Genomic DNA, 12,706 nt, shown 5'->3' on the forward strand with positions numbered 1-12,706 from the left:
TTTGGGGTTTATTTAAAGTTGTGCATAATTAAGGGAATTATTCATATGAAACAGCTCTTCAGAGTCTTCATATGGTTATTTAGTAGCTCAGTTCATAGTGATGGTACTTATTGTACTTTTTGTTATATTTGAGGAAAGAGCAATAGAAAATTAGTAAGGCTGGAAGGATATCAAGAGGGAGTCAGGAGAGAACATTTAATTATTGAATAAACTGAATGCTAAGATTATTTTAAGCTTCAAGTGCTCACTCTGGATCAAAACAATTCCATTAATCACTTTTTCTTTCCCCCCCTACAACAGGGTCCTTCTCTTTCTCTGTTCTTTCTGGAAAAGTCATGGTTCGTGAAATTTATTACATTACGGAAGACATGTCTATTAGGTAAAAAAAAAAAAAAAAAAAAAAACTCATTTTAAACAAACTTGAAATATTGTAAAAATTTTTTTCTGATGATATTTTATTTAATATGATTTGCTTTTTAAAATCCATAAATCAAAAATAATTTTTTTTGTAAATCATATCTGGTGAATTGATGTTTAAAAATATTTTTATCAATAGATTAATTTAGCTAAGGTTTAGACTGGCACAAAGTTTATCAAATAGCAGCTTAAAGAAACGAATAATCTCATTTCATTCCTAAATGAACACTTGAGCCATTAAATTACCTGACCACTTTTCTTGTAGAATTCATGGTTGTCATTTTTTACATAAAACAAGGATCAGGGATGCTGATAACTCATCCACTAGCTCCTTATTATAGGTAATAAGTTTTAAGAATTGTTTAGTATCTGTTAGCTACTTTAATTTTACAGTAAGGAGGAAACACAAATCTGAATATAATAAGAAATGACAATTACTATGTTTGCTATGTTCTTTCTTCTGTAGGCCTTGAAAGAAAAGCTTACTCTGTTTTTGTGATTATCTTAACATTTGTTACTTAGAACTTGAAAGTTTTAAATTAGTTGAGAGGTGGTAGGGTTTGGCAATACTCATACCTCACTTAAAATAGTAGAGGCAACTTCTTTGTGAGTCTAAAATTATTTTGAAAAGAAAAGTAAAAAGTAAAGGTTGAGAGGCTATAAGTTCATTCTTTTGAGGCATGAGGTTATATATGACTACAGAGAAGAAGGGGTATCTTTTTAAAAGTTTCTGTTAACATCCTAATGTCCCCCTTTCAAGATTTGGCTTTTTGTTTATATAGTTTTTACACCATTTAAAAATTATCATTTATAAAAGAAAAAAAGTTTTTCTGTTAGCACTTCATTTTCCTATTACGTATGATCTGGTATTAAATTTTACCTAAATAGAATAATCTAATTTAGAGCTACGTAAATTCTCTTTTCCATTTTTAACTAGAGATTATGAAGCATTTATGTATACTAGTGATCTTTTGAGAATTTTCTGTATTTTCATATTCATTATCAATTGCCTGCTTTTTATAATAATTAAATGAGTAAATTGTTACTGAAGTTTTCATTTTTTGTAATTTATATTGCATAGAATTCAAGATGGATTTATAATTTTTCGGTGGTGGAAAATGTATAATCCAAAACAGAAACAACATGGTGAGTCTTCATGTTTTTATGTATTTGAAGTCTTTAGTTATATGATCAGTGTTTTCATTTATGGACATTAAAACGTTTCACATTTTATAATAGATAAAAATATTTTTTAAAACTTTGGCACTTATAAACTCTGATTTTATCACCAGTTGGCTGAAAATTCTTCAGCAGCTTTCCTTTTGCCTGGTTAAGTTTATTTACTTAAGCATATTACTTATTCAGGGTTATCCTCAGTATGACTCTTACTCCCATAGCCTTACCTCCTATTACATCTGTGGACCTAACCCAATCTGTGGTTAAAATGGACTTCCTAGTAGTCTTTAATCATTTCTACTAAGACACTTTTCTTATTTTTCAGCTTCTGTGCCTTTATTCATAGTCTTACCTGACACTGCTACTAATTCTCATTTATCTACTATGCTAAGGATGAGTAGGAAGAGGAAATGAAGGCTCTAGACTCTTCCAGCTCTGCTTTTATCATCAGAATTTTATCACCTCAGAATTTTCTCCCGAGGTCTTCATTGCACAACTCTATAGGTGCTCCTGTGCCCCTAACCCTCCTACCCGACATTAATCATACCAGTGACTTCAAGGAATGTTGACCTTGACTTTACTGTGTAGAATAGTGGTTCTCAAACTTTTCAATCTCAGGAACTGTACATTCTTCTAAATTACTGAGGACCCCAAAGAGCTTTTATTCATGTAATTTTTATTGATATGTACTGCATTCAAAATTCAGCCTGGGGGCGCCTCGTGGCTCAGTCGGTTCGGCGTCTGACTCTTGATTTCAGCTCGGGTCATGATCTTAGGGTCCTGAGACTGAGCCTGTGTTGGGTTCTGTGCTGGGTCTGGAGCCTGCTTGGGATTCTCTCTCTCCCTCTCCCTTTGCCCCTCCCCCTGCTCACACTCACATACTCTCTCTCTCTAAAATAAATAAAATCTTTAAAATAAATTAAGCCTGATAACTATAGAAATATTTATTTCATTAAAAATATCTATAACAAACCCATATGTATTAAAATAAATACCATACTTTATGAAGAATAACTTTTCTAAAGCAAAAAGAAAACCAGATAGAAGAGTGGCATTTTCTATATTTTGCAAATCTTTTTAATGTCTGGCTTAATAGAAGATAGTTGGATTCTGACTTCTGCTTTTATGTTCAGTTTGTTAAAGTGCCATGTATCATACATACAGCCTTTAAAAAAAACTCCACTGTCCACTCATGGGAGAATGATTGAGAAAAAGTTTAACATCTTCAAATAATAACACTGTTAAAATAGTTTTGACCTTTTGGTCCCTGGAACAGATCTTGGGATCCCTGCAAAGGTCCCCAGACCAACTTTGGTAAATATTGCTCTAGAAGATTTTAGATGGGGCCTTGGAGAGTAGTGTCAGAAGATGATGAGACCCTTCCACCTTTTCTTAGCTATTAGGACTATCTGTGTTTCTGGCACCCCACATTAAGATTCTGAAATGGTGGTTACGGTCTGTAGAACTTTGGAATTTTCCAATTAATTTTTTTTTTTTTTTGGTGGGTACACTTAGGATTCTTGCTATCATTTTTAACTTTGTTTCTGTGGTAAAATAGATTTAAAGTTCCCAAAAGTTTTTAAACTTACCACAAGACTGAGCTAGCCTAAATTACTTTTGAATTCACTATTCATTATTATTTAGTCTTTTTTAACTGTCATTTCCTTGCATTTCCCACATAGCTTTTTCCCCTTTAACATAATACATCATGTACTTTTCCTTGAAAAGACTGGCATAAATTGATGACAATTTGACATATATAGAATTAATGAAATCAGAATGACTAGAAAGAATGGGCGGATTTCATGTCTGGAAAAAGTTTTCTAAAAATTAAGAGTTTATGAAATAATTTTGAGCAGAGGTTAAGTGATTTCAAATGATAAAAGTTTTCTTTTGGTAGTTTGAAATAGACTTTTCTGTCTGTCTCCTGTGATTCAGAATGGCTGTGTGTTAAGTCTCTATGGTTTTAGAAAATCGGTTAACACTGCCTTTTTACCTCTTTTTTTAAGCAATTGCTTTCAGCATTTTCACAGGAAAAAGTGTTCTTTAGATAGTCAATATGTTAGTGCACTGGAAATCTTTTAAGTTTTGACTTTTATCAAATATGAATATATTCAAAATTTTGAATTCATTTTCCTACACTATTTCCACATTAAATTTGTGGAGATAATATTCCTGATTATTTTTGATATTTTATTTGACTGTATGCCTTAAAAGTGGAATTTAAGTAAAGGTATTTTACTTGTACTTCAGAGATGGCTAGCACTCATTCCTAAGAGCCAAGTTCTTTTGAGTTCAGTCCCAGCTTTTGACACATTCACTTAACTTTGAGCAGGCCCAGTATTTTTGCCTCTAATTTGGTTTGTAAAGTCTATCTAGTTTGTCCCTGAGAGGTAGATTTACTTTAGGACCATATATTTTTGCTGCATGTCGTGCTTCTGTTAATCTTGCAATGATGTGCTTTTGATTTAGTCTCAGTTTAGTTTTTTTTCCCCACGTTTAGTTATCATAAGCTTTATTGTTAATGAGATTTCAGCAGAGCTGAAACAAAAGTTCTCCTTGTTTATATTTTAAAAAAAGCCTTTTTGTATATTTACATTAGAAATTTTATTGTATTTTTTTTCAGTGTTTTAAGATGTTCTTGTGAACCAATGAAACTATAGGGATATGAGTTGAGAAGGCCCATTTGACCTAACATCCCCCCTTCCCCACCCCATGCTCTTTACCCCAGGATTCCAAGGACTTACACAGTTAGGAAACAACTGATTTTCCCAAAATCCCTTATCAATTTGGAAACAACTAATGATCTCAAAAATCCTCATTTTGCAGATAGAAAAACAGAAATTCCTGTTACTAATAAATGGTAAAGCCAGAATGAAAACCTAGGTCTGCTAACTTCCAGTCTAGTGTTCCTTGTATTATAAAACAGGTTTGTCAAATGTGACCAAGTAGGTTCTTAAAAATTCTTATATAAAACACTGGTGGCAGCTTATGGGAGGAATGAATATGATAATTTGCAGTATCCAGAGGCAACTGCAAGTTTTAAGGCTAAGCCTAATGGGGTTGCCCACTTTAGAATTTTCTTAGACATGCGGAATACCATCTTAAATTGTTTGTAGCTTTTTTTTCTTTTTTGAAGAAAATAATTACTTCATTTTATCTCCTTAAAGTGGATTGCTTTTCACCAAAATACATAGATGAGATCAAGAGTAGCTGACCCAAGGGCACCTTGGTGGCTCAGTTGTTAAGCCTCTGCCTTCGGCTCAGGTCATGATCCCAGGGTCCTGGGATTGAGCCCCACATCGAGCCCCATATTGAGCTCCCTGCTCCGTGGGAAGCCTGCTTCTCCCTCTCCCACCCCTCCTGCTTGTGTTCCCTCTCTCACTGTGTCTCTCTCTGTCGAATAAATAAAATCTTTAAAAAAAAAAAAGTTGGGAGACTTTATCAGTTATCACATTTGCAATTCTAATTATTTGCTCATAGTTTTGCCTACATTTCAACATTTAAATCTATGTGTTCATCAAGAAGAGCACAGCTTTGCTGAGGGTCAAAGAAGTTTCTCTCTCATGTGCTTTTAAAAGAAATTCTTGGGGTGCCTGGGTGGCTCAGCTGTTAAGCGTCCGCCTTTGGCTCAGGTCATGATCCCAGAGTCCTGGGAATGAGCCCCGCATCGGGCTCCCTGCTCTGTGGGAAGCCTGCTTCTCCCTCTCCCACCCCTCCTGCTTGTGTTCCCTCTCTCACTGTGTCTCTCTCTGTCAAAAAAATAAAATCTTAAAAAAAAAAAAATTCTCTGTTACAGAGGTTGCCATTCTTAAGATGCTAAGTCACACCTTTCCAAAATAAAGGCACAATGCCAAATAGCAATGCAGGAATAAGCGGTTTGATCTAAATACGTTATTAGTTTAGCATGATTCAGAGATAGAATATACTACATAGAAGAATGAGTAGGCTGCAAACTGAGCTTTTGGTAAAAAGTTGAACAATATTATGGAATATATATTAAAATAGTGAATTACATTCACTAATGAGACCTTACAGTCTAGATATGATTTCTTACTGCTGAAGGTCAGATCCAGATCATGTACTTTCACAGTTAACTGAGCAAGAAGTGGAGATGGTTGACATTTCTTGTTGGAAAATTTGGATACCTAATTGGAGTGTGTGCCTGAATAGATAATGGCCACTAGCAATCCAAAGAGATAGGCTAAGGTCTGTCTGGGTAAGGCTAAGATTTTCATGAGAAAACTTTAGAACTATTTTATTAGGAGAGAAGAGGAGTGTTCAGGTGCTCAAATTCTGTGCCATTGAGCTTGGTTGGGATAATTTAATGCAGGAGTAGATTTAGAGTTGTCAGTTGTTCAGTTTAATCTTAAAAAAAAAAATCTAATTTGTTTAACATAGAATTTGTTGTAAAATATTCCCTAGGTCATGAAATTAGTGATCTGCTATAGATGATTGTTGGCCAAAGACTAATTAGTGAGGATAACCATCAAAAACCTTTATTTTGGTTTTTAGGATAGTTGATTTTAAGCCATTCTTTTGGAAAATAAGTAGCAGAACCAATTACCTCTTAATATGTGATGATACAGTGTTTAAATGAATACCAATCTAAATAACCAGGCATGCATCTTTCTTATCTAGAGAAGTTCTTACATTGCTAAGAAGTGAAAGGATGATGGTAAAGTATGTCCCTTTCTGTTATTTTGTCATTTAGAAGTTTTAGCCTAATATAATCTAGTACTTTAAATTTATAGCATCTAAATCTTGTTTGTTAAATACAGGAAATAAAAATCGCTTAACAATTTAAAAGGTCAGTAGACTATTTTGTCTTTGTATTAAGTATTGATTCCAAGTATCACAAGGCCTGGCAGCACTTTGCACTTCAGCTTTTTTTGCTACAAATAGCATGTGTCCCAATTACATAATTAAATAAGTGCCTTTTTCCTAATTTCCCTTTGGAAACAAGAAGTCTCAATTAGCTGTTTGCTCAGGAGACTTAAGCAGTTCTACAACACTCATTTACCTTTTTTTCCTCCATAAATTAACTACTTATTAAGTGAAGAGCCTTTTATATTTATAATTTATATCTATCTGATTGTGTATTTATTAACAAACATTTTTGGGGGGTCCATTAGGTAAATATTAGATGATAAGGATATGAGAAGATTTCTGCCTTCAGAGATAGAACAATGTCAGTGTAGAGATGAGATTTAAAAGAGTCATCTGGGGCGCCTGGGTGGCTCAGTGGGTTAAGTGCCCGTGAAGTGTCCCAATTCTTGATTTCAGCTCAGGTCTCCCATCTAAGGGTCGTGAATTCAAAACCCACGTTGGGCTCCACGCTGGGCATGGAGACTACTTAAAAAAAAAAAAAAAAAAGAGTCAATGATTATACCTTTCTTAAATTATATATAAATTAAATAATTTTTGCTTTGACTTTCAGTGTCATCAGAATGAATGAAACTTAAAAAAACTGCTTTTAAAATTCCCAGGAGGAATAAATGTCATTGAGAGATCTAATGTTACTAGAATTTAACAGTTTTAAATATTGCATTGAAGCTTTGAATATTGATCAGTTTTTCATGAAATTACAAAGAAATAACTGGATTCTTGATGCATTTCTGTTTTCAGGGATTAATAACATTTTTTTGAAAACATCATTGCATTTATTAATATAATTGATAAGTAATTTTATGGTTAAGACCTAGTATTTAGAACCTTGGATTCTCTCTGCTACTTTCTAGTTGTGTAATCTTGGGCTTCAACTGACAGGGTTGCTGTGATGATTACATGAAATTAGCTGAAGAGAGTGTCTAGAAGAGTCCCTGGAATAGAGCATATGTTCAGTAGAGATGAGCTGCTTTTATTATTATTAACAATGTATCATATTATGAAATGAAAGATTATTTTATTTTATTTTTATTTTTATTTTTATTTTTTTAAAAGATTTTATTTATTTGACAGAGAGACACAGAGAGAGAGGGAACACAAGCAGGGGAGTGGGAGAGGGAGAAGAACGCTTCCCGTGGAGCAGGGAGCCCGATGTGGGCTCGATCCCAGGGTCCTGGGATCATGACCTGAGCTGAAGGCAGCCACTTAATGACTGAGCCACCCAGGTGCTCCAATGAAAGATTATTTTAAAAAAAGAACTTATAAATTGAAAGTGAATGCATAATTTATATGACTAGTAAGAATTTGACCTGCAGAAACAAGGAAAGTAGTATTTATTTTGTATGACAGTCCTACAGGTAGGTAGAGATATTCTCATTTTATTTATTTAAACAATTTTTTAAAAAGATTTTGTTTATTGTTTGAGAGAGTGTGCACAAGCAGAGGAAGCAACAGGCAGAGGGAGAAGTAGGCTCCCCACTGAGCAGAGAGCCCCACTTGGGCTTAACCAACTGAGCCACCCAGGTGTCTAATATTCTTATTTTATAGATGGGAAAAATGAGGCTCACAGTGGTTACGGTACTTGCCTTAGGTCACATTAGTAAAAATGATGTCACATGGATCCAGTCTTACAGTCTTTCTACTGTTTAGTTACTACTTTTCTCCAGTTTCTGGAGAATCCAATGCAGGAGTCCCCAGCTTTTTTTTTTTTTTTTTTAATTAAAGAAGCTGTGTGTGCATGTATATGTGTGTGTACATGCACATTCCTTGGAAGAGGAGATACATGTCTTTGGAAAAGATGTCTATCTTTCGGGAATGTGCTCATCTGTCAGCGGAGATATTTATGAGGTTACCTTTCCAAATCAACAGGCACATTGTGTGTGTGGGGTATCTCTGTATGTGGGGCTCTGTATCGATTTACTGTGTGAAGGTGAGATTGTAAGTGTGCCAGTACTTCACATCTTTGTGTGTATGTTAGGATGGGGTAGGGGGCTGGAAAGGGTATTGCTATATTTGCTATATAGAATATTCCCCAGGGATCATAGAAAGTTGAGATTATTGACAAAAGATCCTGGACAAAGGCCCTGAAGAGAATACAGCCATGTAAGCCAGGTGTAGAGTTCTCCTTTATTGTTTAATCACATAGCTTGCTGGCTGGAATAGTAATTTTAATGCAGGTGAAACAAATAGAACTAGCAGAACAAATAAAAAAATGCTTTGTGAATGCAGCTAAATCTTTCTCTTTTAAAATACAAAACCAATAGGTGCTTTTAAAATGCTTATGGATTTGCTATTATTTTTCTGAAGTGATTTTTGGAAGGAAAAGAGTGGTCTAGGCATTTTATTCAATCTTATTTTTGTTTTGTTTTTCATTTTTTAATTTGAATTCAATTAATTTACATATGGGGTGTTACTAGTTTCAGAGGTGTAGAGTTCAGTGGTTCACCAGTCTTATGTAACACCCAGTGCTCATTACATTGTGCTCTCCTTAATGTCCATGTTCAATCTTATTTTAAAAAACCCACTTATTATTTCTATTTAATGATTTAACATATTTATTGAGCACCTCCTATGTACCAGGCATTGTTTTAAGGATATAATAGTAAACACAACAGGAAAAATGCTTCTCTAATGGAGTTTGCATTCTAGTGGGGGGAGGCAACAATAAATAAATATTAATGCCAAAGAAGTTGGAAAGATAGGGTAGGTATTGTTGAGGGGATCTTCCAGTATTTTAGTATCAAGTATTTAGTGTTTGTCAATGTTGTCAAAATGTTTTCAGAGATTAATACCTTTATCTTTGTGCCTTGGTGTCCTTATTAAGTTAATGTAGCCACATTCAAATCATATCAGTTATTCTGAAAGAAGAGAATCAGTTGTGCATGTCCAGTAAGTTAGTGATGAAATTGAGAGGAATCTTATTTCCATTTTTATACAGTCACTTTTTGTTTATTCATCACTGCTGATCCAATTAGGGGCTAGTTCAGACTCTTAATTTTCCCCATTGCTGCTACTACAGCTCATCCACTGGCTTTTATAACATGGTCCTAATGATCAGGGCATTTGTATTCAGGGACCCTGGTAAACTATTCTGTAAGTAAATTTGAAAACAAATGACCTAAATGAGTTTTGAGGTAGATTTTGATTGAGTAATTTATGACCTTGAAGAATTGCATAATAATTCATTCCTACTTGTATGGATCAATGGGGGAATAGAAAAATATGCCACTTTGCAGTTATTATGCTTCTACATATAGGGTTTTCAAAAATTCTAAGATCCGTGTGTGGATATTTTTATTTTACTTAGGAGTATGATTTGTGGTAAGATGCTGTTATTCTTTGAAACAAATGAGTCCTATGTGCTAAGAATTGTAGATACCAGGGATACAACATTGGATAAAGCAAGTTCCTTCTCTTACAGATCTTGCTTCATTCAAGTTGGGAGGGATTCGGGTAATTAACAAGTAAATATATATAGCCTTGAGGAATGAGTGAGGAAAATATGGCATTTAGGAAAATCAGATTCAGTAGAATAGGGAGTGCTGGTTGTGGAGAGGGCTCTCTTTTACATAGGGAAGTCAGTAAAGGTTTTATTGTTTGGGGATAGTTAAACAGAAACATGAAACAAGTAAGGAAATGAGTTGTAAATGTCTGGGAAAGAACATTTCCTGTTTGTTCATATCATTACCAAAGTTGAGACCAGTTTTTTGGAGAGATTAGGAGAGAAGAGTATGGATCCTGTAGGATTTTATAGGTCACTTAAAGGACCTTGATATTAATCTGAAGGGAAGGGGAAGCCATCAAAAAGTTAGGGAACAGAAGAGTAACATGATTTCAGTTAGGTTTTTGTAAGATCTGTAAAGATGTGTAAAGCACCCACGTAAGGGGAATAAGGGCAGAAGCATGGAGACTAGTTAGGAGGCTCGTGTATTAAAACAGGTGTAAGTTGATGGTGACTTGAGCTAGAGTGGTGAGAAGTGGTTGGATTTTGGATATATGTTGAAAGGAAATCTGACAGAATTTGCTGATACTATCTGGGACACGAAAGAGAGAATTTTTTGGCTTGAGTAATTGAAAAGATTGACTTAGTATTGATAAGATGGGGAATATTGTGGATTACATTTGGTCATCTGAGAAAAGCAGATGTTCAGTTGGAAATATCAAGTGTGAGATACCTGTTAATGTATCAAATTGGAAATATTTGAGTAATTTTCTGGGTAGTTGACCCTGGCATTTTGGGAAGAGGTTGTGGATGATTACTGAGGAAAGGTTTAAAACTAATTAGTGGTAGAGTTTGATGATTTACTTAAAAATGGATGATGATATTTATTACTGTCATGTCTTTAGAATGCTCCAAATGTATTAAAAAACAGTGGTTCCTATTCTTTTTATTTTAATTTTAAGAATTTGGCCTATAGCAAGAAAAAGGGGTAAAACACTTGATTGTAATAGTTTAGGGGATTGTCTTAGTTTTTAGGCCTGTGATAAGTCTGAAGAAACAGGAGGAAACATAGGTCAAGAGTTATTTAAAAAATGCCAGAAAAAATTACAGCTCCTAAACATTGTTTTTTTGTTTGTTTGTTTGTTTTTAAGGATTAGGCTTATCTTTTTCTTTTCTTAATTAGGAAGTGGTGAGAAAAAAAACCTAGATTGGAGTAGAACTAAAAGTATTACTGTATAAAAAATGAATGTTGTTGATTCATTTTCCAAGGTTTATTTTTGAAGTATGAGTGACAGTATTTTTCGTTTGTTCATTTTAAACTAAAATTTACATTTATTTAGGGTCTTTGACATTTCTTACGCTTTTTTATTTCTAGTAACTAGAGAAGAAATTAATTTTGGTGTAATTTGGTATATTACTAAAGGTGTGTACTTCATATTTAAACATAGCTTAAGCTACTGTAATGAAAGTAACAGTTCTCCATAGCCATTTTAAAAAAATAAGCCCTTCTAACTGATCATATCTAATTTTAATTGTCCTTCAATTGAATTTGATAGAGAGAAAAATGAATAAAGGTTAAAAAAGGCAGTCTCAAAAAAAAACATGTATAATGTAGAACACACTAAAGAAAGCACTATGGTACCTTTTTTCTGACCCTCTTGGTTGACATGTGATACAGTGTCTTATTTTCTCAGTAGAAACAAGTACCCCATCTATCATTTTGTTGTTGGATTTAATAATTACTATTGTTACTTATACCTAAGGTAATTATGTCCTTTACTTGAGAAGATTATTGTTTGAAGTCTGCAGTTTATAAGATCTTGGTTTTGGTATTGTGTAGTTTTATTTAAAGAAAATTTTTTTAAGATTTTGGTTTATTTGTCAAAGAGAGAGTGAGAGTGAGAGAGCAGAAGCAGGGGGAGCAGCAGGCAGAGGGGAGAAGCAGGCTTCCCACTGAGCAGGGAGCCCAATGTGGGACTCGATCCCCAAGACCCTGGGATCATGACCTGAGCCAAAGGCAGATGCTTAACCAACTGAGCCACCCACGCATACCATAGTATTGTGTAGTTGTAAAAAATAAACTAGTATTTATGAAAAATCTTTGTTTCTGTGATACAAAAATTTAAATACTAATGTGATGTTTAATGCATCATACTTTGAGCATTTTCCTATTCATATACTTTATTATAAATTTATTATTAGGATAAAGTTTTACTTTTGGTCTGTAAAGGCCACTTTGCTGTTTTTAGCATAAAATCTTTAAATTCTGTTATACAGCCAGAATTTAGAAATCCAGGTTGTTTTAGAATGCTAAACTGGAATACTACAGTAACATCAGCTTTTTTCTTTCTTTTGCTGGTGTTTTATATATTTTTTAAAATATATTTATAAGGATGCCTGGGTGGCTGAGTCGGTTAAGTGTCTGCCTTTGATGCAGGTCAAGATCCCAGGGTCCTGGGATCGAGTCCCACATTGGGCTCCTTGCTCAGCAGGGAGTCTGCTTCTTCCTCTGCCTACCACTCCCCCCCCCCCCGCTTATGCTCTCTCTTGACAAAAAATAAAATCTTAAAAAAAGAAAAAGAAACTTAAAAAAATAAAGTAAAATATATTTATATATTTTGTATATTTATGTTATATATATTAAATAAATTATATATTTTTAAGTTTTTGAAATTCTCTTGATCATAGAATTATGTTTTAAAATAGTTATTTTAGCTGTGAGAAAAAATTTGACTAAAAACTTCAAGTTTTTAAAAAAGTTGACTAAAAAACTTTTTTTTGTAA

General features: G+C 33.9%; 1 protein-coding gene across 1 annotated transcript in view; it reads left to right on the forward strand.

Annotated features, from left to right (window-relative positions):
- Positions 1 to 12,706, forward strand: part of KIAA1109 (KIAA1109 ortholog) — a 203,457-nt gene that overhangs the window by 20,407 nt on the left and 170,344 nt on the right. Inside the window, 2 exon segments of the mRNA XM_027600626.2 lie at positions 301 to 379; positions 1,499 to 1,563. Coding sequence (XP_027456427.2) covers positions 301 to 379; positions 1,499 to 1,563 — 144 coding nt within the window.

The sequence above is a fragment of the Zalophus californianus genome, chromosome 2, assembly GCF_009762305.2.
Source record: "Zalophus californianus isolate mZalCal1 chromosome 2, mZalCal1.pri.v2, whole genome shotgun sequence".
Classification (NCBI taxonomy): Eukaryota; Metazoa; Chordata; class Mammalia; order Carnivora; family Otariidae; genus Zalophus; species Zalophus californianus.